Source organism: Ovis aries, chromosome 5, assembly GCF_016772045.2.
Source record: "Ovis aries strain OAR_USU_Benz2616 breed Rambouillet chromosome 5, ARS-UI_Ramb_v3.0, whole genome shotgun sequence".
NCBI lineage: Eukaryota > Metazoa > Chordata > Mammalia > Artiodactyla > Bovidae > Ovis > Ovis aries.
Genome location: NC_056058.1, coordinates 19,460,162 through 19,475,389, shown reverse-complemented (window position 1 = coordinate 19,475,389; position 15,228 = coordinate 19,460,162). Strand labels below are relative to the sequence as shown.

General features: G+C 33.7%; 1 protein-coding gene across 5 annotated transcripts in view; it reads right to left on the bottom strand.

Annotated features, from left to right (window-relative positions):
* Window positions 1-1,550: 1,550 nt before the first annotated feature.
* KIF3A (kinesin family member 3A) overlaps window positions 1,551-15,228 on the bottom strand; it is an 82,508-nt gene continuing 68,830 nt past the window's right edge. For 3 of the 5 annotated variants that reach the window (XM_042250236.2, XM_042250232.1, XM_015095929.4), the window contains 8 exons: window positions 11,244-11,400; window positions 10,822-11,002; window positions 10,280-10,390; window positions 9,669-9,794; window positions 8,196-8,249; window positions 7,615-7,683; window positions 6,917-7,041; window positions 1,551-4,544 (listed from right to left, as the gene is read on the bottom strand). In XM_042250236.2, the coding sequence (XP_042106170.1) occupies window positions 4,496-4,544; window positions 6,917-7,041; window positions 7,615-7,683; window positions 8,196-8,249; window positions 9,669-9,794; window positions 10,280-10,390; window positions 10,822-11,002; window positions 11,244-11,400 (872 nt within the window). In that variant the 3' untranslated portion in view covers window positions 1,551-4,495. Of the gene's footprint in view, window positions 4,545-6,916; window positions 7,042-7,614; window positions 7,684-8,195; window positions 8,250-9,668; window positions 9,795-10,279; window positions 10,391-10,821; window positions 11,003-11,243; window positions 11,401-14,527; window positions 14,537-15,228 lie in introns of all 5 variants that reach the window. The other 2 variants (XM_012178123.5, XM_015095928.4) reach the window with 1 other exon arrangement.

Here is a 15,228-nt window from a genome sequence, read left to right as displayed (position 1 = left end):
CAAATACAGAAGACACCTGGTGATTGAACGGCATAACCCACGATGGAATAGAAATCAAGGTCAACATAATATTTCTGTAATGACTCTAGCAGTTTAGGTTGGGTTAGGCAATATCCTCTTGTTAAGATTGGTATCAACTCTGAGAAATATTCTATTCAGTTGTAAAGTCCCAGTTAAATTCCTTTGTAAAGCTGGAGAAATAAACTCTTTGATTAAAAACTAAAATTTCCCCAGGCCTCTAAAAAGGGGTGGGGGAGGGGAGCAGGTGTAGAAGAATGTCTGATCTGTCATATTCTTTAGTCAGAGCCATAAACGTGTTTGGGTAAGACAAAGTGATGTTCTGATAACATTGATAAAAGTAACTTTAAGATTGGGTCACAGGAAGCCCAAGATAAATGCTGAGAGGAAACAGGTTCTTTTTGAAGTAGCCTCTTCGTAATCATTTTCCCACACATGTGTTCAACTTCCGAAGGAGGACTGAATACTTGATTTGCTTTGCAAATGAAACAGCTTAAGAATGAGACATTCAGATAATCTTATAGCTTGTTTAGAAGGCTCACTTCAAGTTTAGGCTGCAGCTTCAGAACCGTGTTAACAGTTCCTGTAGGCACATGTGAATTGAGGTACTTTAGGCTGGTACTTGGGATTTTTATTTTGCTCTGTTTTTAGTACTTGAATTTAAAAGAGACTCTCGATGGTCTTCATAAGAAGGTGGGATGAACAATGACCTCAGCAGCATCCTGACAACACAAGCAGCAACAGGCTCCCTGAGGGTGTGCCTTAGTGGTGTTGCTTGGTGAAAGTGAGTATCTTAGCTCCAGAATTCAACTGGGGAGGAGGGGCAGCAAGTACTGATTCTCTTGCTTACACTACGGCAGGCCTCTCATCTTACTTTCATATTCTACACATGTGTAGCAGTTTTACACCAACAAGCAGTTGGGAAGAGCGAGAGCAAGATCTGAAATGACCAGAGGAGTCCCCTCTCTATACAAAAAGCACACGGAAATCCTTTGAAACTTGCCAACAAATCAGAACTTCGTAATGTCCACTGTGAACTTCTTGCAGCTGCCTAATAATCAAAAAGTGTTTGTGAAAAGAATGCATGATTAACAATAATTCAAGCAATATTATGGCTTGAGATATTTTGGGCAAATTAAGTTTTTGAAAGAGATGATGATACCATTACCACTAAGATATGTCTTTTACCTTTTAGCGAGATACATTTTCCATACAGACTTTTTTAAGTTTCTGTTCTCAAATACCTACTGACAAGGATAATAAAACTTGGATTAAATTTTTTTTTGGTGAAGATAAATTTTTATCAATGAGAAGCATTTTTAAAAAACTTCTCTCCCAGGTTTCTGTATCATGATGACTTCTGTTTAAAGACCCGCAACATTAAGAGTTCCTGGTACAAAACTACACAGGCTTCTCTTAACCTCATGAAATTGAGATGTCAAGCACAAAGAACCTGCTTATTAATTATTAAGATCAAGATGGACGCAAACACAAAAATAGTTGAGTAAAGAAGCAGACCACAATTACAGGCATTAGGCTAAAGATTTTTATTTCTTAAGCATGCTGTATGTATACATACAATATCAATATATACAACTTGAACAAATACAATTTATACATAAAATACAGGGAAAGTGTGGCTTTTGAAATTAATGCAACAAATTCATCAAACAATTTGTAATTCTGGCCAGTATACAGTATTGTAGTAATGCTACTGAAGTTACTGATGATTTAAATTAGACTACAGTAGAAGTTCAAAGGCACTAGGAAGATCTATGTTTTCTTCTAGCATTTATATCAAAGAGTAACTAAAAAGGAACACAGATGCATACATTAATAAACTGGGCAGACACTGATGTACTTAAATGTAAACTCTACCCATCCTTTAATTAACAGCCCTGAAGAAAAGAGGGGGACTTTCCTTATGATAACAGTTAAGGGAAAAATGTTATTAACAGATGAAAAAGAAACACAACAAACTTAAGCTATAATCATAATTTTTAAAAATACGTTACAGTTGAAGTAGCACCACCCTCTCCCCCAAAGTAACCTTAAATTTCTTGCGGTGAAAAAAAGGTCCCCTTTTCTCAAAAAGTAGATGACACAGCATGTGAAACTGATTCTACCTGTGGGACGAACACATGGATGTAAACCTCCCACCTTAATTACCTCTACACTTCACAAGAATCTAAACAAAAATGGGGAATACTATCATATTTTAATGTCCCAGTTATTACTACATATATTTGCAAGGTTTACTAAAGAACATACCACAAACAACATTCTACCAAGGCTCCTCTTAATAAATATTACTTTTTTAAATTAAAGAGAAAAAAATCGCCATTCACATTCAACAACCTACTTATATGTGATACTCATTTTAAATGTTTCTTATTTCAAATAGTAAGCAAGTTTATCTATATCTTCTCATGAAACTAACACTGAAGCTACAAAATATTTCATTTGTGGACAACGACACAAAGTAAATATGAAGAAACCACAGGACTGCTATGACTGGAGCTAAGTGAACAGCTTTAACATTAGGTTCCTATGCTTTCACATGGATACTCAGGCCTGGCTCCAATATCTAATCTTGATATCAGTTCTAAAGTAATGCTAAAGCAGCCTATTTTTAAAATTTCTCAATGTTTTGACTTTTTATAGCTTTCTTTTTGTCACTGCAGTGACATGGAAAAGAAAAAAATCTAAGATACTGACTTAAATTTTCCTTAATGTTTTAAAGCTTAATGCAAAAGTTATCCCTTTTCTATTAAATGGATGGTTAACAGCTAGACCTGTGGACTTTTAAAAAGAAGACATAGTCATTTTTTTTTTACTGATAAAATTAAGATTTCTCTAGAGTAATTACTAATAGAGTTAAATGTGCATCTATAACTGCCAAGATATTCTGCTTACACAAAGCTTTTACAAGACATAAGTTCACCTCAAGTCTTCACAGTATCTAAACAATGCCCCACAAAGATAAATGTCTAACTATCTTGCACATCACAAAGAAAACACTGTTAGTTAAATCCAATTCTTCTTACCTAGAAAATATTCACCATACACAAGATATTTAGTACATTACCTCTGAAATGTACTTTAAGTTTATGGACACATTTTTACACAACTCACAAGTATGCTACCTTCACTCTCATTCTGTACATAGCTTTGTAATTGTAAAACAGTATTTAACCAAACTTACTAATTTATGCAGTCTTAAAACGTGTAGCCAATGTATTTCAGGGGTGACTACATAATTTCAAAACTCCTAAAAGATAAATATATATATATATATAGTGGTTTTAGAGTAGCATAACTTAAAAAAATAAAAATTTTTCAAGCAGCCAACAAAAAACAATAATTCTATCTATGACAACTTTTCTTTTTTTACTATAAAATAAAAATAATTTCTATTTTAGAGGTATGGTCTAATTGGAATTGTCAATGGAAGAAATTCAGGGAAGACACTTTTCTTTATAAAATAAGAATAAAGACAAAACAAAGTGTTTTAAAGGCAAAGAATTAAAAGGTATTTTTCCTGCTTTGGTTGTATTTTCCAGAAAATGGAGATCTTTCTTAATTGGGAGAGACAGAGCAATTTCCCTCAAAATTTAGAAGTCAGACACAGGAAAATATCTGTTAATCAAGCTTCAAAGTGAACTTAAAAAATAATACCTACAGAGGCAAATATTAGTGACAAATACTTAGCTTAATTTTCTGTAACTGGGTGACTCCTTTATATTTAGTTACAAATTCAATGTTTCAAGAAATATGAAATCAAAATTTTTGACCTGAAGTTAAAGTGGCAGAAAAGGTCAAGAGAGGTCCAGATGAAACATATTTTCAGCTTTTGTTTCTTAAACATGTATACTTCTAGACTATCAAATCATAAAAGTGTTCTATAGATCAATAAGATCATCCGTCTCATACATTAAATGCAATGAATGTGAGTATAAAAATTAGAACATATTTTAGAAGGCCAGGTGGGTGTTAGGATTCCATCATCTCTTAGCTATGCAGCCCATACATTCATATGCAACAGGAAACCACAGGACAACTAGACCTGCAACTTTCTATGTGCGAAACAGGACTTTTTCTTTTTTTTTTTCTATGTTGAATATCTGTCCAGTTATCTAAATAGATAGTAGTTGAGTAAATCACTAGTAGACTTATGCATACATTTAAACTGCAACTCTCTATAGTATGAACTGCTCCTTCAACTTCCCTGCTCAGTATAAGTTGAAAAAGTAATTATGACAATTTGAACAATTACCAGTGGTACAATTTTAATGTTATATTAACTTAATATATATGGACTAAAAGATATTAGGCAAATTATTAGTTTCAGTCTTACTCCATGATTTACAAGTTGCATTACTGGAAATTACACAAAAGTCTTCAACGTTTTAATTAAATATTTTATCCAGGCATGAGAATATCACTAATTTTTATTCTGACTTTAAGTCTGTAACGTTTACTGAAGTAAAGAGTCAATTACAGTTTCAGGCTTTGCAGAACGCTTTCTGTTTGGAGAAGAGAAAAAGAAAACATGAATGCTTCCCTAAAAGACAAAAGTACAAACACTTTACATTATGCAGCAGATAATATTAAGCACCCAGAGAATCTAGAAACCAGTCAAGGTTTGACATGCTATGTTAAGAGATCAATTAATGCCTGCCTTTCCAGGCTAGGGAAAAGTCACTTAGAGTGAGCCCAAGAGCATGGCACTGCTCTCCACTACCCACAGTGATGAGGGAATGAGTGAATGATAAATCAAACTAGACAATGTGGACAGGCCGAGTGGTCTGCATGTCTGCCAGATTTGAACTCCTTGATTATCTCTTCTGGAGTGTGCTAAAGGTTCCAGCTTATTCAGTGAAAATCAGAGCCACAAATAACCCGGAGCAACCCCTCATAGATGACTGTGTAGGAACTGATGGAAATGCTCCATTAATCTATCATGTTTAGTGCAGTTTTGCTTAGTACACTGAACTATATGTTTCTAATGAGGAACATCACACTGAACATTATTAACTAATGTAATTTAATATCAAAAACCATTTAATGTGTATATTTGTCTATATTTATGACCATTTACTGTTTTCACAATACAGCAGGCTAATTCTGGTAGACAGAGGTGCTGGGTTTGGCTCATCTAATGTTCACTCACATTTTTTTTTTTAGATTAACAAAAAAGTACATTATTTTAAAATGAGCATTCTGAAATCTGTATCCAAATACCTTATTAAATTATTTGCTTGGCTGTTTTAGGTCCACATAGTTTCTTAAAAGTGACTAAAAACAGAGACTTCATATAAATAATTCTTATTTCTGGTTTCTCCTTTGATACAGGGAGATCCAGAAACAATGGGCCCTCTTCCCCCAAACTCACTAGAAACAGGGCAGCAGCTACTCAGACCACGCTCTGTTCCATTTTACCCCAGCACATCAATGCCTATTTTTCTCCTGCATTGAAGCCAACTGTCTTACCATTTATCATCACACTTGTCTGTTACTTTTTTTTTTTTTTACTAACTGCAAAGTTAGGAGGAAAATACCTCCATTAAAAGTGAAAAACTTAATGATCTAGAGGAATTTGTATTTCTTTGAACCAATTTGCTTCATTCATTAGTAATACATGCACAGCTTCCTTTGGCATATGAAAAGCTTTTCATGTCTGACATCTAAATGCTGGAGAATGTAAAAATTTGTATACTTTTAATATGCTGATTTCTCCTTCCAAAATTTATAAAAGTTAGGTTATGCCTATAAGATTATATAACACAAAACCATTAAAACTTAAGACTTTTGAATTACATGTAGGATGAAGGCTATGGACTCAAAGTAGGGAAAAATAAAACCTTATTATTTCCTATCATTTTAGGAGCCCCAAAGTCTAACAGTCAGTTTAAATAAGCTGAACAGTATTTGATGTAAGGAAGGGACAGAATAAACAAGCTCCAGCCCAGGACTTTCATATCTTGGTTTCCCTGGGCTACATTACAATATGTTTAAACTACTCAACAGTCAAAACTAGACCACAAAGGAGAGGGAATGGTAGTCAGAGAAGTTTTCCTTAACTGGTAACTGAGGAAATCAAGGTTCTTGAGGCAATATTCATGACAGAAAAAATGAATCAGTTGAATACAATACCTTGAGAGTCTAACCTAGGCAAATTAATTGGCATCTCACCAGAAAAATTAATACAAGATCGAGGAATTTGCCTTATTACACATTTGGAAAGAACAAAGTAAATTAGAAATAAATTCTACTAGTCAGGAGGGCTAAAGAAGTTAGAAGACCTTATTTCTTTAGCCAGATCTTTATTCACTCAAATCCGAACTATATAAGGACTTGAATTATTTAGTTAAATAGTTACCATGTTAATTGGGTTTCCCTTGTGACTCAGCTGGTAAAAAATCCACCTGCAGTAAGGGAGACCTGGGTTCAATCCCTGGGTTGGGAAGATCACCCACTCCAGTACTCTGGCCTGGAGAATTCCATGGACTGTACAGTCCATGGGGTAGCAAAGAGTTGGACACGACTGAGTGACTTTCACTATGATGTTAATTAAATTTCCCTTCAATTCTGTTCAGTTGCTTAGTCATGTCCGACTCTTTGCAACCCCATGAATCGCAGCACGCCAGGCCTCCCTGTCCATCATCAACTCCCAGAGTTTACTCAAACTCATGTCCATCGAGTCGGTGATGCCATCCAGCCATCTCATCCGCTGTCGTCACCTTCTCCTCCTGCCCCCAATCCCTCCCAGCATCAGTCTTTTCCAATGAGTTAACTCTTCGCATGAAGTGGCCAAAGTATTGGAGTTTCAGCTTTCGAATCAATGTACCTAATTTGAAAATCTCATTGCCTTTGGCTCATGGGACCCAGTTCTTACCTTCTCCCAGTCTTTGGCCTTGCTTTTCCCTTTGAAGTCCGTGGCCTCTCTAATTTCATCAAGGACTGCCGAAGGCTCTCCTCAGTATAGGCAAGATACACATGAGAAAGGTCCACTTCAAAGGGCTATATAAAGGAAAGGAATAAGACATTCTAACACACAGATTTGAGGGAAGACTTAAAATACTGAATAAACTCCTAGAAAAAAGCCAGAGACAAAACCAAATAAGTATCTACAGATATATTTTTCTAATGCCATATATTGCAAATGTATTCACCAATCATTGGTGAAGAAACCCTGACCCACTATAAATTCCTCAGTAGTAAAGAGAAACTGTTGGTTTTTCCCTAAAGCTGTTGCTTTCTCTTGTTAACCTAAGATTAGGACCAGCTTTGAGAGGGACAGACACATTCTAGTCTCTAAACAAATCCCCAAGACCCAGAGAAGTGGTAAAAGTTTCTGAAGAGGACTCCATGCCCCTCTTGTGATACAGAAATGATAAGCTGCCCCCATGACTGCAGGTAAGCAGAACTGTCCTAATAATCACCTGATTCTAGAGCCTCTACTCTCAAAAGATTAGCCTATTTTTCAGCAGAGCTGATTTACAGATATCATGATAACACAATCTAGCGACCACATTCCTTATAAAGAACCAACTGTAATTTGTTTTCTTTAAAAAAAAAAAAAGGCACTCTTACATCTTTCTCCTTTTTATCTGGAACTGGAGTCTGCTTTCTCATGTTATTTCCTGTGTAGGCAACACATTTCTCAAAAAAGAGAAAAAAGACAGGGAAAATTACCTTAATTAGCAATTAATACTATGAATGAGGCAAATCACTATGAGATATTCTGAGGGTACACTCATAAAACATGATTTGAGGGATTTCCCTGGTGGTCCAGTGTTTAAGAATCCACCTGCTAATGCAGGGGACGTGGATTCAAGTCCTGGTCAGGAAACTAAGACCCCACATGCCACGGGGCAACTAAGACCCAACACAGCCAAATAAGTAAATAAATGTTTTTTTTAAAAAAGAACAAAACATGACTTGAATGCTGGGACAGAAAGGGAGACCCAGAGGTCATTCAGTCCTACACACCAACCAATAATACCATCTCTCCTGAATATTCTGTGTTATAACCTTTAATCATCTTATCCATCCTAGTGGATGACCATCGGATTCATCCTCTGGACCAACCTCCCCACTGTGGCCAGCACAACTCCCGTCTATAGGAAGTATTCCATTAACTGTTTCATAAAAGGATGAAGGTTAATACTCACTAGCTGCCATTCTCCTATGTCTTCATTCCAATGGACATAGTTTTCAATCATTTCCTTTTAAAAGAGTCAAGGATGATCTACTTTTAATATTAGTAACATTTAAAATACTGAGTTAAACATGGAACTAAAATCTTAATATATTAAGTGAAAAAAGTTAAGTTTCAAAACATGTATTGCATGATGCCCTTTTTGGGCTTCTCAGATAGCTCAGTGATAAAGAATCTGCCTGCCAATGCAGGAGACACAGGAGAATGAGGGTTCAATCCCTGAGTTGGGACGATCCCCTAGAGAAGGCAATCGCAGCCCACTCCAATATTCTTGCCTGGAAAATCCCATGAAAAGAAGAGACTGCCAGGCTACAGTCCATGGGTTTGCAAGGAGTTGGACATGACTGAGCAACTGAGTAAGCACATGCAATGCCTCTTTTATAAATTTAAAAATATATACCTTCAAGGAATATAAGTAGATGCAATTAAACTATATAAAAATAAAAAGCAAGGAAATAAAGAATTTAGGATTCAGGATGGTGGATACCTTGAGTGTGAAGAGGTAAAGGAATGGAAGAGGGGAGAGAGAAACCATTTGGTTAGAAATAGGTCACTATAATGGTCCTAGATTTTGTTCTGGGTGACAAGTTAACTACAAAATAAGTAAATAAAAGAAGGCCATCCAAGGACCATCAAGAACAGCGTACTGTGAACCAAATATTAATTCTAAAAGAAAGAAAGAAAAGAAAATTAAAGAGAAAAAGAAAAAAATATTAAGCTTATATTTAGACAAATTTCTTAAAACTGTACACAAATTTAAAAGAAAATTTAAAAGGAAAAGAAAGAAAAAAATTAAAGCTTATATTTAGACAAATTTCTTAAAACCGTACATAGATTTAAAATAAAATTTAAAAATCAATGTTAAAGTCTACTAAAATGTACTGGAAAGAGATATTTGGTGAAAAGAGTAATAGAGGCTCTAATTTTAAAACTATTCTAGTATTCAGAGTTAGCATCTATCTAGAGATGGCTGGCAGTGATCATTGCACAATATTGTGAACGTACTTAATGAAATGTACAAAAGTTAAAATGGTGAATTTCGTATGTCTATTTTACCACTTCACCTCAAATGCACAGAATTAGCATCCGTAAACAGGAAAAAAAAATTAGCACAGTTCTGTTTATTCTATTCAAAGGTAAAGAATGTTGAAAAAATAAATAGGACCTATGCCTTTACATGAATTACATGAATCCGGCCTTTCTCCTAAGGAATGAGGAATTCTTATTCAGATAGATAGTTACTCAAATGGAGAATAATATATTAAGAAAAGTTAACAGCTGGAGTGAAATGTGATGGAATTAAAGAAAATGTTATCAGCAAATGACATGTAAATATTTACCGCTAATTAAATTAGAAATTGCATTTCTTTAGTCCTTAACCCCAGCCAAGTGACCTAATATTTAAGTCAGAGAACTTCCCACTTACTTGATAATCCTGAGGTATAAAGTTATCAATAATAAGCATCTGAAGTCTCAGTTCCCGGCTAAGTTGTCGAATGTTCTCCAAGAGGCCTTCAATTTCCCTCTGATGTTCTTGTTGGAGATCAGCCATCTATCAGAATCAATGAAAATACTAAGGACAAGTAAGATTTTAAATACAAAACAATTTCATCTGACAGGGCAGTAGTCTAGGAAACCTTGTAAAAGCTTACCCAGTTCTCTTGCAAAAACAATGGACAGAATAATATAACACTATCACTGTTTACTCTACCACATTAACAGCTGAAATAAACTATTTTTACTAGCTTAACAGATGAAATTTAAAATTGCACAAAAGGCGAAAATTTCATTTCTGTAAAACTGTAAGCACACTTTATGACTCCTTTAGGATTCTTAATCATACTTGCTGCTAAGTCGCTTCAGTCGTGTCCGACTCTGTGCGACCCCATGGACTGCAGCCTACCAGGTTCCTCCATCCATGGGATTTTCCAGGCAAGAATACTGGAGTGGGTTGCCATTGCCTTCTCCTGTATAATCATACTTAATCAAAGCTAAAAAATTCAAACAACAATAATAGGTAATTTCTAAGAGATCAACCTCTGACTTTGCAGCCATCAGCATAGTCCAAACTTTCTTTAATTTCTTGGTCTTTCCTTGTGCTTCTTCTTGTAAACTGGTATACTTTTCTTCAATATCCAAGCGTTCTTGCTATGACAAAAAGTGGTGAACTTCAGAATAATTTTCTTCATTAAAACTTAATTATTTAACAAATGATATAAATGTTTAGCAAGTATTATCTTTCAAAGTGAAAGTGAAGTTGCTCAGTCGTGTCCGACTCTTTGCGACCCCATAGACTGTAGCCTACCAGGCTCCTCTGTCCATGGGATTTTCCAGGCAATAGTACTGGAGTGGATTGCCATTTCCTTCTCCAGGGGATCTTCCCAACCCAGGGCTCGAACCCAGGTCTCCCGCATTGTAGACAGACGCTTTACCGTCTGGGCCACCAGGGAAGTCATTATCTTTCAAAGCAATCCATAGATATGCTTTAAAATTTTATTAAGATTACAGACGTTCAGCTTTTCACTATAAAAGTAAATACCTCAGATGAAACATCAACCAATAATAAAAATTCACATTACCTCTTTTTCCTCAAGTTCTCTACGAAGTTGCTCTGCTCTTTTTCTCCTTTCTTCCAGTTCCATGTTGGATTCTTCAAGAAGTTTCTCTTGTTCCTCAGCTTTTGCCAACAAATCAACACCACCAACAATTACCTTCTTCTCCAGTGCAGATAATTTCTCTAGCAAAGACTGATGCTCCTGTCTGTTAATTAAAACGAGAATACACAATATCCATCAATTATGTACTATTCTACTAAATTTACCCAAATGTAACAAAAATTTAGATATATAATTTCAAAATAGGAATGTAATTACATCTCTCTCAAATTACACAACTGGGTAGTATTGCTTTTAATTACAATTCAATTTTCTTGCTTATGAATACTGTAAGAAAAAAACCAGAAATTTAAATCACAAATTCATCTCAATTCAGTAATACTCACTGGGCCTTAAGAAGATCTTTTTCCCGTTTCTCTAACTCAGCTCTAGCCTTGTTTCTTTCTTCTTCTTCCATGTCAAGCTTTGTTTCAAGTGCTTTTCTCTCTTCATCAATTTTTGCTTGCATTTCAACCATCTTATCTGGGGAAACTTTCTTTTTACCTGTTTGAGTCATTTAATTGCAACAATCACTTCAGAGTCAGTATTTCAGACGTACACATTATGTTCAAAAGATACACTCCTCAAGAATACAAAATCAAATCTCAACATTTTAAGGAAATCAACTGAACAGTATTTTTTATTTCTACTTATTATGTTCCTAAGATTTTTTTTAACTGCTAAATTCAAACTGTTGTCCAACTGTGCAATGATAACTAAGAACAAAAGTAAGTAAAAGAGAAACATGAGAAGAGTAGGAAAAAATAAGAGGGAGATTAACAGGAAAACCAAATAAATAAAAAAGCAAAGACCTCTGTATCTCCAAATAATATATTTCATCAAAAAAGCAATATCATTATTTAGTTACTTTTTTCTGATAACCAGGTACAAAACCAAGTTGCTTCTCAAAACACCTTCCCACAAAATTTATTAAAATAAATGAATAAGTAAAAGTCACACACAAATCAGACAGAATTTATATCAAGTAGTTTTTAACACTGAATATATCTCCAGAGGTTTTTAAAAATTTTACTTGATAAAATTACTTGAAAGTATTTTATTTCATAGCATACTTTCTTTTTTTTACTTTATTTTAATTTACAATACTGTATTGGTTTTGCCATACATTGACATGAATCCACCACAGGTGTACATGCGTTCCCAAACATAGCATACTTTTAAAGGAAGTAATGCTACACTAATTATGTAACAGTTACACAGTAATTAACCAGGCATTTTTTAGTTGCTGAGCTGTTATGACATATCATCAAATCTTAAATGAACAACTAAATGACTTATTATGTCAAATTCAGGATCCTAAATCTCTCTAAGTCAGATTAAACATTTCAAGTGTTAAATATAAGTGGAAATATTATCAAATAATACAGCTAGAAATACAATTTCCAAATGACTATTTTGATTATAATGACTAACACAATGTTTTATATATATATATAAAATAAATGTTCATTAAAGATTTAATGAATTTCAAAATCATGAAATTAAAATGAAAAATAAAAAAAGAAAAACCAGCTTATTAAACTCGTTATGAAACCGAATTAAAGATAATTCATTTCTGGTAATACAATTTCTTTGAAATGTACTTTCCTTCAGAAAAAACAATCAAATTTTTCGTAGAACTGGTCTGAGGCGCTCCTGAAAGCTTTCTGTCATTCTTAACTTCCTTCCCAAAGGACCACAGAAGAGTGTAGAAGAATTTATAAACTGTTAATGTCTCCACCCAAAAACTAACCCCACATGCTGACAAGGAAAGAGAACTGAAAAATAAAGATGATGGAGATATATATATCTGAATAAACTCTTTCAGGAACCACAAGACGATGAATCATTCACAGGCTTTAATTCTTTGGGTTAAAATCATATAAAACCCCCAAATGTTTAAAATACATTACCCTTCACTTCTTCAGAAATATAAGTCCAAAGCAAACTACAGCCACAAGATGAATAAGTTAAATAAAAGAGTAAACAAAAGCACTGATCCAAATTCATGCTTTGGTGTGGTGTGATTCATTGCATCCCGAAGTCAGGATACAGACCTGACTCTATTGGCTTTTTTGGCACAATCACCTGCATTGAACACACTGAACTATACTGCTAAAAAGTAATATTAAAAAGTAAGTTAACTCTTATTCCCAATGAATTCCTAGAAAGAATTTCCCATCAGTAGTAACTATTTCTCAGAAATTTGAGGGGGAAAAGTTTAAGTTCAGGTATAAAGTAAGTGTATGCACTAAAATAATTGTGACTTCCTTTAGATTCTAAAACTATGGTGAAGAAAAAATGGCAAATACGTTAAAAATTGTACATGTGAAAACTGTATGTGTATAGAGGAAATGGTCCCGTCAACACAAGTACATTCCTTTTTTAGGCTTCTAGGGTTGCAACTGTGTTGTTAGTTAAAAATACAAAGTTTCCAAATGCATTAAAAAGCACCTAAATAAGAAAATATAAATATGTGTAGAGATACAAAAGCACATGCCAAAACTAAAAATAAAAAAAAAAAAAAAAAGCAAAAAAAAAAAAAAACCCCCCAAAAAAAAACAAAAGCACATGCCTACTGATGAACTACTACTATGCCTGAACTGCCTCACTTATTCAAAATCATTCAGGTAATATTTTCAAACTGATGTTTTAGCAGCAAAAATCTTACTGTGTTCTCACAGCATTTTCATAAAAATGACCATATATACATAGTTTCAGTTTCAAAAGTCTGATATTTAAGTAATATATTATTTTAGTCAGAATTAGTCTGATGAATTGTATTTATTGTAAGCTAAATGTGGATATGTACCAACTCCAACAAGGCACTTAAAAACATGATATTATGAAAAGTTACATTTGGATTCTTTTTTTTAAGATTTAAAAAAATATTAATGAATCAAACCAACCAACCAACCAAAAAAAAAAAAACAAACTTCTAAAATTGTAAAAATTTAACACAAAGTTTCAGGTAAAAAAATCTAAAAAGAATGTTAATGCCACAGAATATTTAACTGAGCCAAAGAGGAGTGATAATATTTTAATTCCCATCTACCACATCCTCTAACCAAAACTGAGGTGGACTTCAGCATGGCAAAATTAAAGGGAAGAATTTTAGAAACTGTTAATTGAATTAACTTCATTTCCATTACATGAGTATTCATGGCCATACATAACCAGGCATTTGAGTCCTCGCTTTAAAAAAAAGGAGAAAAATGCTCATATATGAAATCATTTATATTTCTAAAATTTGGCTTACTAGGTCTTTAAGAATTTAGAGAAATGATTATGCCATGTGGTTCTGGTGATATATTTATTTTTATTGTTTATTTTGTTAATTAGGTCTAGAATATACAACGTGTTTGTCAATGTAAAGCTTGTAGTTCAGAATTGTTTCCTTAAGAAGGTAATTTGGAAACTAAAATGTTCCTAATACCTTTGTTAATAAAAACTGAAATAAGTTTTTTAAAAAAGAAATTTAAAAAAGCTAAAGCTGAAAGATACTTTAAAATACAAGACAGATACTTACCTTGTAAAAAAATGAATTAAAAAATTGTAATGTGGTTAAATAACAAAGTTCTCTATAGTTTAAATAATTGTACCACGTGGAGTGCAAATCAATCACACCAACCTGCTTGATCTTTCAACAAGTAGTAGTAAGCAAATCGGAGACAGGAAGCATACGCACAGAGATGAAGAGGAAAAAAGAAAAAAACATTATTTCTTTTGTAAAACAAAGAAAAATGTATTATAGCATTTATTTACAGTATAAGTATAGGAGTAAAATTATTATACAAACTGAAATAGAGCAGTTTTATGCAAAAAGAAAAGTATATTCAACATAATCAGAGATGATAATTTAAGCAAGGATAGTAAGATTAATTTAGTCATATTTCTAATCAACCTTGACTCCCAAACTTGCAAATATAACAGTTGAGCAACAAATGGAGGACATGGAATTGGGAACCTGCTAAGACCTGGCAAGTAATATAAAGAGCAAAACAGGAAATAAAGCCAATTTTAAAAATTAGTAAGTTAAAAGTAGCAAAAGTCACACTGTCCATTTTCAAAATTTCCCAATTCAATGACCTCTAATAAGGATACATTACAGGTGTGCCCCCCTTTAAGAAAATCGAACGCAAAACCTTCAACCAACTAAACAAACTAGAGAAATTTGCAGTGATCATGTGACTAACAAAAGCACTTAATAAATAATTTTTAAAGACAGCAATTCTCCCAATACAACTGATTTCCCAACTTGATTTATAAGCATTTTCAAGAAATGCTTATTGCATAAAGTGAAGTACACCTGTACAGTAACAAACTTGCATT